At 37.8% G+C, this 18,430-nt stretch overlaps 1 protein-coding gene across 1 annotated transcript in view; it reads right to left on the bottom strand.

Annotated features, from left to right (window-relative positions):
• Positions 1 to 6,494: 6,494 nt before the first annotated feature.
• The window catches only part of FNDC3B (fibronectin type III domain containing 3B), a 201,170-nt gene continuing 189,234 nt past the window's right edge, over positions 6,495 to 18,430 (bottom strand). Inside the window, exon 25 of the mRNA XM_015814932.1 lies at positions 6,495 to 6,899. Coding sequence (XP_015670418.1) covers positions 6,588 to 6,899 — 312 coding nt within the window. The 3' untranslated portion in view covers positions 6,495 to 6,587. The remainder of the gene's footprint in view (positions 6,900 to 18,430) is intronic.

Raw genomic sequence — 18,430 nt, 5'->3', positions numbered from 1 at the left:
AAGCAGGAGGATGGAGAGATGGCTGAATGTGACACAAACGCCCAAGTCTATCAAGACCTTTGGAGCTAGAAATCTAGATTCCAAATCCTCTCCACAGATATTCATGGGTGAAAACATCTATCATAAACCTCATAGATTAAGAAAATGTGACTCTAGACTCTTTGTAAAGGGAAATACGCCAACATCTGCCTCACATCTGCAGAAAGAAAGGTAGAGCTATAAGTAATTTGGACCTACAAGAGAAGCTAAAAGCAATATGAATACATATTGACTTACAACTTGACTTACAACTATTTCTTTAATAACTGTCCTTGACTTACAACTATTTCTTTAATAACTGTTTACAACAGCAGAGAAAAAAGTTACTTATGATTGGTCCTCACACCTGCAACCGTTGCATCATCTTCACAGTTACATCATCAAAATTTGGATGCTTGGCAACCGACATGTCTTAGAATCATGTGTTCGCCATTTGCAACTTCCCCAACAAGCAAAACCAAGGGAGGAAGTCGGTTTTACTTAATCACCGTTTGATTCACTTAACAATTGCAGTGATTCACTTAACCACCATGGGAAAAAAGGTCATAAAATTGGCTGCAACTCACTTAACAATCGCTTTGCTTAGCAATGGAAATTCTGATCATAGTTGTGATTGTAATAAAACTGCGAGAGGGTTTAGGCATAACAATTACATGGAGAAAATAATTCTTTATAACCTTGCCCAGGGGTAGACAACCTTGGCTCTTTTATGACTCGTGGACTTCAACTCCCAGAATTCCTGACCTTGCCTAATATGCTATCCTGCTAGCTGGGAATTCTGAGGTTTGCAATTCTTACACATCCTCCAGTTGAGCTCTATAGGGGCAAAGGTTTTCATTAAGGAATCTTCATATAAAGAACCTTGCCATCAAGAAAGAATTAAAACATTTATTGGGCATAAATATATTACATATACACTACAGATAAACAGTTTACATACATAGCGTAATATCTGCAAAAATCTATACATTAAAATTGATATGGCAGTTTTAATACAATGCATATGAAATAGTTAAAATTTACAAGAAAACTTATGATTATTTATTTCAAAGTTGAAAAGCTTGGAATGTATGTCCTACAAGTGAGGTAAAAAAAATAAAAAGAAAAACAACTTTTAATTTTCTTTTTCAATTTAAATTGTGCAAGAAAAATGTTCAGAAACATTCAATTTTAGGGCACTTTTCCATGATAAACAGTGATTACTCATCTATTGTTGCTGACAAAACATGATTAGAAAACTACAACATTTCAAGTTCATAAAGGACAAAGGCAGATAATATAAAAATGTTTCTTTTTCTTCTTAAATAACTTCTTAAAATACTTTCCCCATATTGTATTTTTTTTTTTACAATTTCTTTACACAAAACTGGGGACAAGGGAAATTGATTTCACACAGCCGATACTGACTGGGCCAGAAAAGACATATAAGGTAATAGAAAGCAATTTCTTTCTTTCAATAAACTGAAGGTTATGGAAATTGAAACAGGAATGGGTGGAATTATCTTTTACAGAATGGTTGCATTAGAAATTGAAAGGGGTTACAAGATAACCAATGATATCTGATTCAATCTAACTTGGCAAATTAAAATGCATTGGCATGTATATGGTACGTATACACAAATGGGGGGAGATGTGGAATCTTCAATAAAAATATGAAACACACCTGACCTTTCTTCAGATCACTTTTCTTTAATCTTGCACAAAATGACTTTTTTTGTCTAAACGCATGAATGGTTGGCTCTGGACTAAAGAAGCAATCCTATCTTCTCCTCATGATGGTTCATGGGAGCACTAGAAGTTGGTGAACTTCCTTATTGCTGGAGAGAATGATGTCTTTTAAGAGACATTTACTCTGGGTAGGATTAAAATGGTCCCTCCCAGGATTGGTGTTCTGCCAACAATGAGACCCACAACCGAGGGCAGTCTCCAGGTTCCTAACCTTCCTTCCTTATTTATTGGCTGAAGATTATACACTTCTATCTGAGATGGTTGTCCTGTCCCACCGAGCACAGCTTCAGGAAGGAGAAGCATGGAATGATAAAGAAGGAGGGGGACACCCACCTAGCCAGACAGATCAGCCAAATCAAATCTGGTAATCAATAGGGTGACAGATGTTGCACCAGATCACCCTCACATTTATCCACTGGATTTATATGGCTGCCCATCTATCTGAGGAACTCTGGGCAGTGAACAAAAAAATTACATTACAACAAAAATCAACTTAAACCCCACTGAGACTCAACAAAAATACAACCTGTTAGACATATTCATCCATGGTGGAGCTCCCAACTATTACCCACTCTCCCTATGTCTTCATCACTTTGCAAAAGGCCATCAGAACTACAATTTAGCTCAAAAGAGTTCATTATTCTAATCCATCAGCTGGTGTAATTAACTCTCTCCCTTAAAGGGAGAGAAAGTATTGATCTTGAAACCAGAGGGCTAAGGGCGCTGATTGGCTCTGATGGGAATCTCCCTCCACTTCCTGCAGACAAAGTTGTCTTCTCCTCTTCTCCTGACCCCTGGCATTAGCCCCACTGAAATCAATGGGAAAAGTTCCAGCTAAAGGACTTATGCTTCTATGACTGGCCAACATGACTGGCTTTGTCTGCAAGCTTTGAGAGCATGTGCAGCAAGTTTCTTCTCTAATCGAAAATGGTAAGGATTGTTATGGCAGTGGGCTGATAATCACAAGGCACGGTAAAAGTGACAACAGCTGTTTTACAAAGGTGTGGCTTTCCAAATGGATTGCCCCCGATCCAGAAAAATGGAAAGGGTTTCAGAACCATGACAACGAACAGGTTTCCGATGACTCCTAGTTAATTGTTCCCAATGATTGAAAGGAGATCGAAGCCCAGCTAATGCTATCTACATTCTTTAAAATTTTGCTACCTTTTTTAAAAATAATTTTATATTTGAAGACAACCAAGTATTATATAAAAGGAATAAAGTTGAATTAAACAATGACAACAATACCACATTTGCCAAGGCCAAAACTGGAGCCGGCGAGAAGAGGAGATTTAAAAAGAAGAAAATAGCTCCATATCATTTGTTTGCTAGGCAAATATGCATACTAACATTAGGAAAGAAAAAATAAAGAACCTTTGTACTAGTTTGCTACATCAAGAGAGGCACACAGAATAATCAGTTTCAAACTATTATTTCAAAAGATGCTTATGATTTTTTTTTTTTGGCTACATGTAAACTTTGAAGATGATTGTTCTCAATGTACCGCAGATGGAATGGATGTGGTCCCCGCATGGTATTTATTTGCGTGCAGGATATTTGGGTACATTTTTATTCTTCTTTTTTTTTTTTGGCAACTCATAAACACTCCCATTTTTAAACATACAATATACTATAAGAAGGTTAATACTAGGAATGGTGCTGGGAAATGAAAACATTTTACCTAAATTATACTTACATAAAACAAAATAGAAAAATAGTATGCTACTAGGGGTCAGAGGGGAAAGGGGAGAGATTTAGTACATAAGTACACTTTTTATTTTTACAATAAATAATGTGATTGCACTTTAATTGGCATTTTAAAGTACTGAATGCAGTATATAGTATAAATAATCCTAAAACAAAAATAATGTTGGTTTCCCCATTACTTTGGTTATGGGGATGAATGAATAGTACAGGACACTGTGTCGTAGCAAAGGAAGGAAGGGAGGAGTCTCTGCGAGTTTTAACTCCGCTAGTTGTCACTGCCTATAGGGGGCAGTGCTCATCTCTGTTTCAAGGCCGTTGAGCTAGCGCTGTCCAAAGACGTTTCTGCGGTCACGTGGCCAGCATGACATCACAGAGTACTATTTCCTCCCCACCGAAGTGGTACCTATTTATCTACTCGCATTTGCATGCTTTCAAACTGCTAGGTGGGCAGGAGTTAGGCGAAGACGGGTACTCACCCAACTGCAGGATGCTCGGGTCTCAAACCCGGGCTGTTGGCTTTCCAGCCAACAAACCCAGCATCTTAACCACTAAGCCATCGTGCCGCCCTGTATGATAGCAAAACAGAAAACCAAAAAAAAAACACAAAAAAACAAAGGACAATGCAAGCGAAACCCAAAGGAGATCAAAAATATACAGAACTATTTGTTTGTTTGAATGCAAGGGTACACGAAATCTGGGACACAATTCACGGGGAACTCTTCCAATTCATGCAGAGCTAGATCAGGAACTACCGGATCACATTTTTTTTTTGTTTTCCTGCACAGGCTTTAAGGAAAGAGTGCACATTTTATTTCAATTGACTTAAAAAAATTAAATAGAGCTGATATGATTACTCCCCCAGTCCCTCCCTATTCCAGTAGTTAAAAAAACTAACATTGAAAATCTCTGCAGGGGGCCTTTTATGAGGCTTTGTGGGAAGGGCATAGTGTTGTGCACCTCTGTTTAGTGCAGTGTTTCTCAACCTTGACAATTTTAAGGCATGTGGACTTCAACTCCCAGAATTCCACAGCCAGCAATGCTGGCTGTGGAATTCTGGGAGTTGAAGTCCACATGCCTTAAAATTGTCAAGGTTGAGAAACACTGGTTTAGTGGAAGTGAACTCTGTAGCAATGCTTCTCGAGTTGTAACAGCACAATCTGGGAGAGGTTCCTAGTAAATTGTAGCTCTGTGCATTTCCACGTGTAATTTACTTTGCACCTCCTGCTCAATATCCCTGAGGCACTTAGAAGTCATAAAAATAACCCACTGATTCAAAGCATTTTTTTTCTTAAAACAATAAGAATAACCAAGGGATTTGATGGACTGAATGAACATGCCTTGGCAATTGATGTAAAAGCACATACAATGTCCCAAACAAGAATGACACTAGGTTTTCAGTGGACCACACCTGATCCTTATGATATGAACACTAGCTGAAACTAGAGCTGGGTGTCAAGATGGCAGCTGCTGCTGAAACCAGCTGCTTCACATCTCCTCTTTGTCATCTCCTTTTGGCCATGGCCACTAAAGGAATCTCCAAAATTTGAGGGCCAGTGAGCATTCCTGGAATTTTGAGTGTGGAATAAGGGCATTCACAAACTATAGTGGCCAATTGTAATATATTAATTTGCCTGAAGATAAAGCCAGCATGGGTATGTAGCCAGCAGCCATTCAATGAATTTCTGGAGAACGTCTCAGAGGCATTCCTGGAAATACCAATAATGCTTGAGGTTGATGCTTTGTAACACAGCACTGTTACGCTTGTTTTGCTTTACTATTACAATGCGCATAGTGTGTTGTCATGTGAACTATGGTGTCCCTCTCACCATCACTTCTGAAGGCAGCAGCTAATGAAATCGAAGAGGGAAATGAATGGATATTACATGACATATTTTGTAATAGGAGATGCCATTAAGAAGAAAGGAGAGGAGGAGAAGGAGATGGAAGAAATGGCACCTTTTTATGTCAGCTCTACTTACAGTATTTAGCATCTGAGGTGTCTATATGAATTTACCATGTTTTTTCCAAAACTGAAATGCAGATGGACCTTTTTCTTACAAGGCTGATTGAGAGTTTGCTTATGATAAAAAGTAACAATCTAATTTAAATAGCAAAGGCAGCAAGCTTTCGCCAGTTATAAACACATAAGATCACGATGAATATAATAAATCTAGTGATTGGATTAAAAGTAAGTTTATATACAAAGGCAAACAAACTAGTTAAAAGCAGCTTTTCTTTAAACAAAATAAAAACAGCTGAACATGAGAATAACTATTGCACAATGCCCTCTTAAATTTACTGCTATAAAATAAAGAAAATGGTAGAATGGTAATGCTTTTCCATTGATAAAGCTATCTGGGTTATCAGATTTGTTATACAGGAATTTATAGCGCGCAAACAGCTTGAATAAAATGTTTACAATTCAAAGAAGACTTTAGGTTGCAAGATAAATTATCGGGATTGAAATGTGGTAAAAATACAGTTGATTACATAATTGAGATTAATTTTCCCCCCATGGGGATAACGCAAAAACAATGCAAAATTTGTGGTATGAGGGTTGAAGAGAAAATAAATGTAATGAATACCATATGTGATATTTATAATTAACGACTTGTGCAACAGATGCATTGCGGAATGCTTAGCTGCAATGCTATTACATAATGATGGGTAAGTCTTGCAAATTCAGAGGAGCTTAAAGCGGTTATTCTAATGTAATAAACTTGCAACTTAAAGACTGCAACAAGTTTAGCACTAAGGCAAAAACGTGAAGGCAAACTGGTTACATTTCTACATTCTGAAAATAAAAACTAGTTAAGTGAATAAAATCACAGGAGCAGGGCAAAGAACATCCAAATGTTAAATATTTGTTTTGGTCTCTGGCTTGGATATATTCAACCATTTCCTAACCTTGAATGTCCAAAAGGTGCACCTGAATGTCGATTTTTTATTTTCTAAATAGGACTGTCATTCCCCCCGCCACCCCTTAAAAAACGACGACGATAAACCAGAAAAAAATGCACTGAAAAAATAAAGAGGACTATCTGAATAAAACATATTGATTATAGTATGAAGCATTAATTAAAACGATACCTCAAATATTTGTGTTGAACTCTCTACTTCATAAACAAATACTGTAGTATAAAAGCAAATAAGATAGAGACGCTTGCAAAGCCGAGGACTAAGAGGGCTGCAAACTGTTCATCAGAAGGCATCATACATTTAGTCTTGGGGTCATCGGTTCTTCCCAGTTCCCCAGTAAGCATTAGCTCACTCCGCTGGAGAATAAAGGCAACAGAAGTGCTGAAAGGTCCATTAAGTTCTTGTGAGGTATCCAAGCATCGGCGGCAAACACACACGCGAAATCTATAATCTGTGTTCACCTGAAGGCCTGAGATTTGGTACGTTGTCTCGTCTCCCTTGTACACCTTGAAGGAACAAGAAGCGAGGAAAGAAAATTTAGGTTGCACAATAAATTGTTATGAAGCTTTAAGTCAAAACTCTTCAGAGTGGAAGGAGCTTTGCTTAAAATTGCAGCACACGCTGTCTCAAAGTTGGCTGAGCTCCTGGAGAGAGAACATCTGGAGAGAAAATCCCCAAGGTGCTTTTCCAAAAGGCAACTGGACTTTCTTGGTTTTTTCCTTGAAAAGGTTTCACTTCTCATCCAAGAAGCTTCTTCAGTTCCGAATTTCTTGAATGAGAAGAAAAACATTTTCAAGGAAAACCCAAGGAAGTCCAGTTGTTGCCTTTTGGAAAAGCATCTTTGGATAGAGGACTGAGAATCTCCACAGACATCTGGAGAGAAAAGTTTCATTTCAGAAAAATGAATTTGATAACTAGACAGAGTAGTCCTAGTCACGAGAAGTGCTTTATTACCAACTTTTAATGACCTTCCTAAAAACCATTAAGATAGGAGCTATTGAGATTTCTTGGGACATGGGAAGCAGCTACTGAGATGACTTACTTCCATGGTCCCTGTGATGACATTTCCTAAGAGAAGGAATACAGAGTAGGCTGCACTATTTGAATTTGTTGGAACGGTCTAAACAATTGGAAGTAGAGGTCATGCAGTGGCCAAGTATATATAGCTTCCAAATGCTCTTCAAGGGCAGCCCAATTGCAATATTCCAAACAAGAGGTGATTAGGGCATGAATGGACTGTCAGAAGAGCCTCCTGTTCCAAAAGAAGTTGTAGGTGGCACTCTTTGCACACATTACTATACAACCACTAGATAAGGAAAACACACACAGTACATATTTTAACATTTCTCCAGTTATACCATCTACACCTGCAGCCTTGCCATTTTTCAACATTTATTCTTTTCTTTTCATTCTTTTTTTCTTTGACACCAAGATGTATAGAATTTAATTCAACATACCATGATCAACCCTATTTAAGTGTTTATCATTTATCCTTCTAGCATTTGCATCCTAAAATCTTTTCATTGCTTCTCTGCTGTGACCCCTTGTTTTACTTCATGACAAAATGAAGATATGGGTACACCAACACTGGAAGTTTTTAAGAAGAGACTGGACAGCCATTTGTCTGAAATGGTATAGGGTTTCCTGCTTGAGAAGGGGAGTAGACTAGAAGACCTCCAGGGTTCCTCCCAACTTTGTTATTCTGATTGTCATCTCCATCATCTTCGTTTTCTTTCCCTCTTTTACTCTTAATTGTTTAGAATTATTCTTAATTGTTCCTTGATCTGACTATACTCACTGCACGTATCTTGTTGTCTATACACACATTACACAATGTATTTCACTATTCTTGAATATGCATTTTTTGTATAGACAAACACCAGCGATAGAACGGAGTGTTATAATGTGAAATACGTAATTTTTGCCCTCTTTATAGATTTGTAAAAATTTTAACTTCCCACTGCCAAGTTAAAAAATTAACAACACATGGCAGTGTACAATATAACAATTACTAAATATTGCTTGATCCTATCATACAGTAGCCATACAAATATTTCCACCTTCCTAGGTAGACAAACAGGAAACATAACCAGTTGGGCAAATTCTGCTTTATGTAATATAGGCTACATACAAGGCTAGATTAACCGAATCTTGGAAGTAAATCTTCCACTGTATTTTTTCCCAGCATGAGAAATTAGGGAAGTTCATTTCTAAGTCTCTTTCTCTGTCCATTATGTAATTATGAACTATGCACTCTCTTATCAGATTGTTCCCTAGAAAGTATTCCTTCCTGCACCCCAGCACACCCCACCCCCAAGGTTGTTTCCACATACCACTGCAATTTTTGCCAGTGCAATTCCATTCTAAAATGCAGTCTAGGTCACCACTCAAAATTTCATCCCAAATTGTCATCTATTTCTTTTTCCTTAAGTAGTGAAGGGCATTTGTGAGATAGCAATGTGATGTATGTTTTCTATCACTGCTCCATATTATGAATTGCCTCAATACACCAAGTTAACATAAAATTAGCAGAAAAGTATATATATAGATAAAAACCATTATTTCTATACCTCAGCTATGAAACAAATGCTCCATTTAAGTAATACACCTGGAAATGCAAATAAAAATTAAGACCCAAAATTCTGTAATTGCAAACCCAATCCAACTCTATTAAGGCTACAACTGGGGTGCAAAACCTGGGTGAACACCAGGTGGCAGGAGAGATACATAGAAAAATCTAACTCTTAGCTGCCATCAAGTGGTCTTCTGAATTTAGGCAGCCAGGCTATGGTAATTCAACATCTATCGATATAGCTTCCACCCAATAATTTATTTTAACCAAGACTACCACCCAGGAGTGATCTTTTAAATTGTGGCTTTGAAGTAAAACTGTGATAGTGGAAATGTACTGAAGAAAGAATAACACTTCAAAAGCTGACTCAATTATTTTGTGCCAGATGGAAAGGTGATTATCCTTCAATAATGGTGATCAAACTCTGGCAGAGAAAGGACCAAAGTATCTTTTTCCATTAGTCTGCTGTGATTAAACAATTGCCAGCTCTAAGCTACACAACACAACATGACAAATAGGGACTCTACAGCAAAAATATTAAATCTCTTCCTCTCAGATCCTATTATAATAGTTTTATGCTCCAAATAAGATAAGCTCCCTGCAGTCAAATAGTTAGAAATTTGCATGTGTAATCCATAAATTGCCATAATTACAAAGATGGAAAAAGGATACCCTAAATGCATACTTAATATGCCTCAAATTTGAAAATCATTTATTATTGTAATGGATAAACGGCTCCTTTTATTCAAAAATTACTGAAAACAGCTGTAAACAGCTGTAGGCACATAAGCCGGTTAAAGAAATAACAATGAGACAATTTCATGATGATGCATAACTTTATTTTATTTTTATTTATGCATATTTCATATTTTGAAATCTCCCATATTCATCAGAGATTTACCTATAGTGCCATTTTTATCCCATCTCCCTAGATATTTCACCAGTTCACTAAACAAACAGGAAAACTATATTCAATGGTACGTGAGCCAATAAATGAACTTGCATAAAGCATGACAAGGGGTATTCAGAGTTGGATGGTAGACATAGCCAAAGCAGTAGCTTTATTGACAATCATGTTTTAAAAGGAAATGTCTTTCAAATAGACATTATTTTGATCTCAATAGTGAACCCGTTTGTCCATGAAGCCCCAAAGGATATAAACAAACAGTAGTTAATTTTGTATGCCCGGAGGCCCCCAACAGCATTACAGATAGTCCTCAACTTACAACTATTAATTTAGTGACCATTACAAGGGGACTGAGGGTAGAGTTAGCTGGAACTGCGGTGTTGCTGGGGCTCTACTGAGGGCCCAGGACCGGCACACGCAGCTCTAGCTGATCAGCACTGTGTGCATTGGCCAGCTGGGGAGTGGGTAACTGCATGGGGGAGTGAGACTGGGGTAGTGACTGACACTGGAGCTCACCGTAAGCCCCAGAGAGGTGCACTCAGAAGAGAAAAGGAGGAGGAGGAGGGAGAGAGGAGAGGATATAAAAGGAGGAGGTTTTGGGAAAGAGAGAGAGAAAAAAGACGATGGGGAAAGAGAAGGGGACGGGGAACAGAGAGAGAGGGAGAAGAGGAGAGGCTTCTGTGAGACAAGCAGAGGGATCAACAAAGGAGTAGAGGCTGTGAGAGAGAGAGAAAGGAGAGGGAGAGAGGAAGAAGGGCCGGCCAGCCACCTGACCACCAAGGTAGTGGTGCATATTACTAAATATAGATAAATTCAGCATATGTTCGTCAGTGCAAAGGGAAAGTGATTCAGCAAAGGAACTGCCACCAAATTAAAACTGGTACGTTTTCCTTCTTTTTTGGTCATCAAGTTTTTGACACCTTGCTAAGCACTGATGGTACTTGAATACTGTCAAGTCCTAAAAGTGGTACAATCTGTGAAAAGGTTGATAACCCTGCACTAGGACCCCTGGTGGCGCAGTGGTTAGAATGCAGTACTGCAGGCTAGTTCTGCTGACTGCCGGCTGCCAGCAGTTTGGCAGTTCGAGTCTCACTGGCTCAAGGTTGACTCAGTAGTGAACCCGTTGACTCAGCCTTCCATCCTTCCGAGGTTGGTAAAATGAGGACCCAGATTGTTGGGGGCAATATGCTGACTCTGCAAACCATTTAGAGAGAGTTGTAAAGCACTGTGAAGTGGTATATATAAGTCTAAGTGCTATTGCTATTGCTATACTTAATAACTAGAGTAAGAAATGTAGTAAAATGGGGCAAAACTCACTTGACAACTGTTTTGTTTAGCAATTGGAAATGCTGGACTCAATTGCGGTCATAAGTAGAGGATTACCTGTATTTTAGTCTGTCTCAATTTTTGGAAGGATTTCTGACACTAATACTGGCAACCTGATTTAAGAGACTTTGACAAATAGTTTTGCCAGAGAATTAAGAAGAATTCATCTATCTTAGCTATCAAATCCTCACTCATTACACAAAGGTATTGTTAAAAATTACCTTGGCTTGTATTGAAAGTTTTGTCTATATAGAGGTGGCTGCTTAGTAACCAGAATTTGTTCAACTAAGTGCATCTGTGCAGCTTAGTTTTAAAGATGCTGAGATTGTAAAGAAACTGAATTCCACTTCAGACAGCCAGATTTCAAATGAATATATCCAGATAAGCAGAAGTTCAACAAAGGAATCCCTGGATATTTTACTTAATAAGTTGTTTTCGAGATTTGTATCTATGTTATCCATGCAAGATTTTATGATTTGCAGAACGGACTGTAAATATCTAACAGCTTTAGTTACAGGTCAATGTGGTTTCTTAAGGTTTTTGTTTTTTTTTAAAAAAATATAGGATTTCTCAGTGACTAGTAACAATCCTATCTCATGCTTAGGAAATGAGTCAAAGCACAACCCACACTTTATATTCCTTATACCAGGGGTTTCTTTAAACTTTTTTTCTCTCACACCCCTTCCTACTTTCAACCTGTGTGAACCAACTTGTGTGAATGAATAGCTATCTACTAGTGTTTTCAGCTAACAAAATAAAATAAAATTAAAAAAAAAACAGCCACTAAGCTCAGGAAAAAATCACCTCTAATGCATGTTACAAGGTCTCAATTTTTTTAAATTTAATGTGGCTGATTATATTTGAAAGCCCACCTGCTTATTACATATGCCCTCTCCGACAGCTGAAAGCGTGATCATCAAGCAATTATCATGCTAACAAAGCAGTGCATCTGTAGATAAAGTCATGCCAAAATCTGTTTTTTGGCTACACAAATATGCCCGGAAACTTTCTTTCTGTTTCCAGCAGGGAAGAATCCTAAAGAAATTTCTTTTCAAGCTTGTTCTCTAATTTTGTTCTCAAAATAAATTTGCCTGTTGTGTTGCTTTATATTAGCTCAGGACAATGGCTAAGATGGTTTTGGAAATCATTCACTATACTTGGAAAAGTAAAATAGGAACAATTTTATTTGAATTATCTCTCCTGGATTTATAACCCACTATTAGCTGTGCAGGGGGCAAATTTTGTGTGGCTGCAATGAAAATAAAACAAAAATGGTTGAACAAGTAATTGGTTTAAAAAAATTCTCACTTTTATCCCCTATTATGTTTAGATAGTTATTTTCTTTTAATTAATAAGTTGCTAGGGGATATTTAGTCTATATTATAGCTTTTTAATTTTTAAGTTATTTTTACTTGGCTAGGCAATATACTAATATAGAAATAGAAATGTGAATGTAATATCATCATATGATTTGTCTTTTAGTATATGCTGTATTAATTAACTTCATTCTGTTACTGTTCTTTTAAATTTGCTGAACATTGACTGAATAAATAAAATAAACGCTAAATTCTTAAAATCTAAATATGCCATAGAGCTTTGTCCAGCAAAGTTATGGTTCCAATCAATTTTATGGATCTTCATATAGCACAGTCATTTATTTTTGGTTTATATAGTTGTCTGTCCCACCAAAGTGATTCTGGGCAGTGAACAAGGTACAAAATTCAGTACCAATAGAGATAAACAAAAGTATAATTTAGAAAGAGGTGTCCAATGTCCTGCCAGATGATATTTTTTAATTGACAGAATTTGAAGCATGGCTATCTTTGTAGATCCAATAGGGCAGCAACAGACAATTGGAGAAAAGGTGGTCCTTCACATATTCTGTTCTCATGCCACAAAGGACTTTAAAAGTACCAAGTAGTTTTTAGAAGGACCTCATTTTTTAAAAAAAAAATTCAAAAAAAGGGGTGTCCAACCTTGGCAACTTTAAGATTTGTGGACTTCAACTTCCAGAATTCCCTAGTCAGCATGGTGGCGCTGTAGTTAGAATGCAGCATTGCAGCCTAATTCTGCTGACTGTCAGCAGTTCGATTCTGATCGGCTCAAAGTTGACTCAGCTTCCAGCCTTCCAAGTTTGGTAAAATGAGGACCCAGGTTGTTGGGGGCAATAGGATGATTCCGTAAACTGTTTAGAGAGGGCTGTAAAGCATTGTGAAATGGTATAGAAGTCTAAGTGCTATAGCTATTGTTTAAAGTTGCCACGGTTGGATACACCTGTTTTAAAATAATCCCATGGATGTGAAGGGGGAGAAGACAACAGTAACATTAAAATAATCCCATAGATGTGAAGGTGGAGAAAACAACAGTAACATTAAAATAATCCCATGGATGTGAAGGGGGAGAAGACAACAGTAACAAACTTTTCCAGGAAACTTTGAAGATATACCACTTACAGTACATTTCAGTAAGTCTTGCCAGAATTCAACTTCACCTCATTTCACCCTATTCAAAAATTCTTTCCTAGAGAACAGCCCCTTGTTTTTTGGATATATTTTTGAGAATCAAATATGGGTTCTTTTTGAGGGAAAGATAAACAGCTTTAATCACAAGAGTCTTCATTATTTGGATAGTAGCATTTTGCTTGGAATTGCCAGCTGTGCACTGTATTTATCAGTGTTTCCCATCAATATACACTAAACTTATTTATGCATCTCAAGCTAAATTAGCAGAAAGGAAAATAATTTTACTACAGAAAGAGAATAATAATAATAATAATAATAATAATAATAATAATAATAATAATAATAATAATAATAATAATAATGTTGTTTCTATTAAATGTGGACTTTATAGACTGTATAAAATGTTTTATAATGAAGTAGTGATAGTAGTGTCTGCTGGATACTAGTGATAGTAGTATAGGTGGTCCTTGATTTACTACCACAATTGAGCCCAAAATTTCTGTTGCTAAATGAAACATTTGTTAAGTGAGTTTGCCCCATTTCACAACCTTTCTTGCCACAGTGAATCACTGTAGTTGTTAAATTAGTCAAACTGTCAAGCTTCCCCATTGACTTTGCTAGTCAAAAGATCACAAAAGGTAAAAGCATGACCCCGGGACACTGCGACTGTCATAAATATGTGTCAATTGCCAAATAACTGAATTTTGATCATATGATCATGGGGATGCTACAATGCTCATAAGTGTGAAAACTGGTCATAACTCACTTTTTTTAGTGCTGTTGTAACTTTGGACGGTCACTAAACAAACTGTTCTAAATCGAGGATTACTGATAACTGCCCCACGATATTTCAGTGATATTTTTCTTATATTAATCTTCCATCAACACAGAGGACTCTAGTGCAATTTGGTGATCTTCAGTTGTGTATTAACACGAAAATAATGGACACTGTTTTCTCATATCAATCGAGAAGGATCCAGAGATTTCAATGGACCAACAGTGGATCATGATTTAGCTAACTAATGTAGCTGTTAAAAATGCCAATTTAATCCTGTGCCACATTAACAATAAACACAGAAAGTAATAGTTCAATTGTATTCTGCTATGCTTAGACCATTCTTGAAAAAGTGTGAATAGTTCTGAGTCCTCCTCTTAAAAAAGAAATGGAGAAACTGGAGAAGGTAGAGATGAGAGTTACTAGAATGAGAAGGAGTCCAAAAACCAAACTTAACCATTTAAATTGCTGGGCATATTTAACTTGCAAAAGAGAAGATCAATAGAAGCCATCACAGCAGCCTACAATTACCTAACACGTAGGCTGTCACATGTTGTCTGTTGGATAAAAACCAATGAGTTAAAATTAAAAGAAAAAAGATTCAAGATGACTGTAAAAGAACTTTCTTGATGGAAACAATTAGTGGTGTTACTTGCTGGGATTGCTCTGAGTAAGGAGTTGGACCAGATAACCTAGAGCAGGGATAGGCAACCTTGGCTTTTTTATGATTTTTTATGATGATCAGGAATTCTGGGAGTTGAAGTCCACGAGTCATAAAAGAGCCAAGGTTGCCTACCCCTGACCTAGAGGAATCCCATCATAGATTCTGTGGTTCTCAAGTGAATTGCCTTGGTTTCTGCTGCTTTATTTCCCCCTTTCAAATTGTTAAATAAGTATAGAGACTTCGGATTAGAGCTGGGATCAATACCAATTATTAGGCCTGGTTAAAGGATACATACGGAGCCTACACTCAATATTAAATCAGACCCATAACAAAGAAGTATTTATACAGCAAAAACAAACTAAAGACTGCTTCCTTCCTCCACATATACCATAAGAATACAATGCATTTAACTTCGTTTGTGAACTAACCTATTTTTGGAGAACCCACTACGTGTAATGACATATGGAGTGATCTTGGAAGACAGGGGAAAGAGAAAAAGGCAAAGGAACAGCCAAATAAAAGTCAAAGTAGTTTCCAGCAGGAATGTGGATGGGCAAGTGGCATAAAAGGGACCCTCCCTAGTTTCTTGGTCTGTAATGGAGATGGGGAGAAATGCCTTTTTTTTCAAACTTGCAAGATTTTGTTAATGTAATATTGTAAGTAGAATAAGCTCATCTTGCTGTGTTATGTTTTGTCAAAGTTACCTCTATGTCTTAACCTAACCCAGTGATGGCGAACCTTTTAGAAACCGAGTGCCCAAACTGCAACCCAAAACCCACTTATGCATCGTCGGGTGCCGGGTAGGTGTGGCCCATTGGCTGGGTGTGGCCCATTAGGTGGGCATGGCTGCGGTGATAACGGCAGACTGGGTGGGACTAAAAAGTTCAATCAATCAATTCCAACTTTGCAAGACCTTTTTTTTCCCCGCGAGAAGTTGAAATTGATTGAACCTTTTTTTTTTTGCACACGGCGGCGGAGGCCTAAAGCAAAAAGGTTTTACAAAACCCAGCTGAAGGCTTAGGACTGGGGCGACGGTGCGCATGCCCACAGAGAGAGGGCTCTGAGTGCCGCCTCTGGCACCCGTGCCATAGGTTCGCCACCACTGACCTAACCTATAAACAATCCTATAACACGTTATCAATGTTGTAGTGGTATGGGAAGATCACTGATTACTCCTGTGTTGGAAGATTTTTTGAGCAACTGAAAACCTGTAATTGTCTCCAGATTCCCTGTAAACTGGCCTTAGTTACACAACGGTTGCTCAAGGAGACAGCCCAGGTCATTGAGAATATGTTTTTCATTGATTGCTTTTATTTCTCAACTTTCTATGCTAGCACAAATTCAAGTCTCTGCTCCTCTCTTGAAAACAAGGGTGTAAATTCATGACAAATGCACAAAAATGGAAGCAACAGTCAACCAGTAGGAGGTACAGCCACATTTCCTTTTATTTGTAAGGTACACTATAGCACGTTCGGTCAATTACGCAGAAGGTATCGGTTGTAAACAAGGCAGTGAACTGAATTTTTTTCCCACGTCATTACAAAAGAAAAAAAAGAACATCATGTAATGTGTGGTTGTTAGCTACATGGCTGCATACTGCTGAATGCTCTCCCTTGTCATTGCAGCTCTGTGGTGAAGATATAAGCCCTACTATGAAAGGATACTATCATTTTGTATTGCTTTTTCTTAACATGATATGACCTGATTTAACAGGATGAATTTCTTAATTGTGTCTAGCAAAGCTATACTACTGTGTGTACACAGATGTTTGCTCAGTTGTGTCTGATAAGTGACTTCCACACTACTGTGCATGAAATCCAGCTTAGAATAATCAACTAATAGCAACTTTGAAAAGTGCTGAGTGATTATTGTCCATTTGCCATGCTATTTTAATCTTCGATATCGGTGCTCTCTCTCTTTCTTTTAAGTTGTTTTTACATGTTATCTTCACTTTCAGATACCCACTGAATTTGTTTTTATTTTTCAAGACCTCTGATATCAAAAATTATTAAGACTGTTTTCATTCTTTAGATGATGATAATAACCAGGGCTTTTTTTGTCACAGAACACCCAGAACGGAGTTCTGGCACCTTTTTTGGATGGAACCTTGTAGGGTAGGCAAGGCGGGTTGTATGACTTGTGTGAGTTCCGGCATATTTTTTTTTCCAAAAAAAGCACTGATAATAACTAAACTATTCAGGAGAAAACCCCCCCCCCCCAAAGTAGCCATGAAAAGCTTCAGAAGGATCTCTTTAAACAGCATGGTCAAACATTGTCAAATAAGTATATCACACTGGGACTGTAGTGAATACTCAGTTGAGAAGTGTGTAGCAGTTGGAAATGCTATAGTAGGCATCATTAGGAACTGGAATAAAAATAGTATAACCAACACTGTTAATACTCTATGAAAAACCATGTAGAGTCCTGGTAAAGGGCAACATAGAGCCAGAAAAAGTGCAGAAGAAATTACTGAAAGGATCAGGGGACCTGAAATCCTGTTTTGTGAGAAAAAGGTACAACATTTTTGACCCTCAAGCTAACTGAGGCCGACATAGAGGTAGACCTTGATTTATGACTGCTATGGAGCCTATCCATTACGGTTCCAAGTTGTGACAGTCATAAAGTGGGTCTCCCCAAAGACTACCCCAATTGTATGTCCTTTTTTGCAGTGGTTATTAAGTAAATGCCACAGTTGTTAAGTGAACCAAGTCAAATTGTTCACTATGAATGCCAGTTTTCAGCAAAAGTGTCATAACACGTGGTCATGTGACCATGGAACACTGCACATGACTGTAAATGTGGACCGACTGCTGAAGGTACCAGATTCAGTCAGGTGACCCTGAGGGTAGGGGGTGGCCAATGGCTGTCAGAGCTTCAGAACCTGGCCATAAGTAGTTCTGGGGAGGTCCATTGTAACTTCAAATGGTCAGTCAGCGACTGTCGTAAATTGAGAACTATCTGTAACTCAGGTACATAAAATCACACATGGCATGGAGAAAGTGGACAGGGGGAAGATTTTCTCCTTTCCCCAAGAGCCTGGGAACTGAAATAGAATGAAGATGGCTGGAAAGAGATTTAGAGCAGACAAAGTAAATTACTTCCAACAGCTCCCAACTGATATAATGGCAATTAGCTTGGATGGCTATCAGAGAAGGCTGAAAGCTGAAGGAGAGACTTGAAGACTCAGGATTAATTTGGAGTCTTATATCTTAAATATAAGTGCAGGTGGATAACAGAGAGGTCTGCTTCCAATTCTGGTTTATGAGCACTCCAGAGCTACCTAGACTGGCACTATGAAAATCAAAATATGGGACTACTTATCCTGATTCAA

This window comes from Protobothrops mucrosquamatus, unplaced genomic scaffold (genome assembly GCF_001527695.2).
Source record: "Protobothrops mucrosquamatus isolate PMUCROS unplaced genomic scaffold, P.Mucros_1.0 scaffold298, whole genome shotgun sequence".
In the NCBI taxonomy this organism is placed as follows: Eukaryota; Metazoa; Chordata; class Lepidosauria; order Squamata; family Viperidae; genus Protobothrops; species Protobothrops mucrosquamatus.
This window is presented reverse-complemented; position numbering and strand designations above follow the sequence as displayed.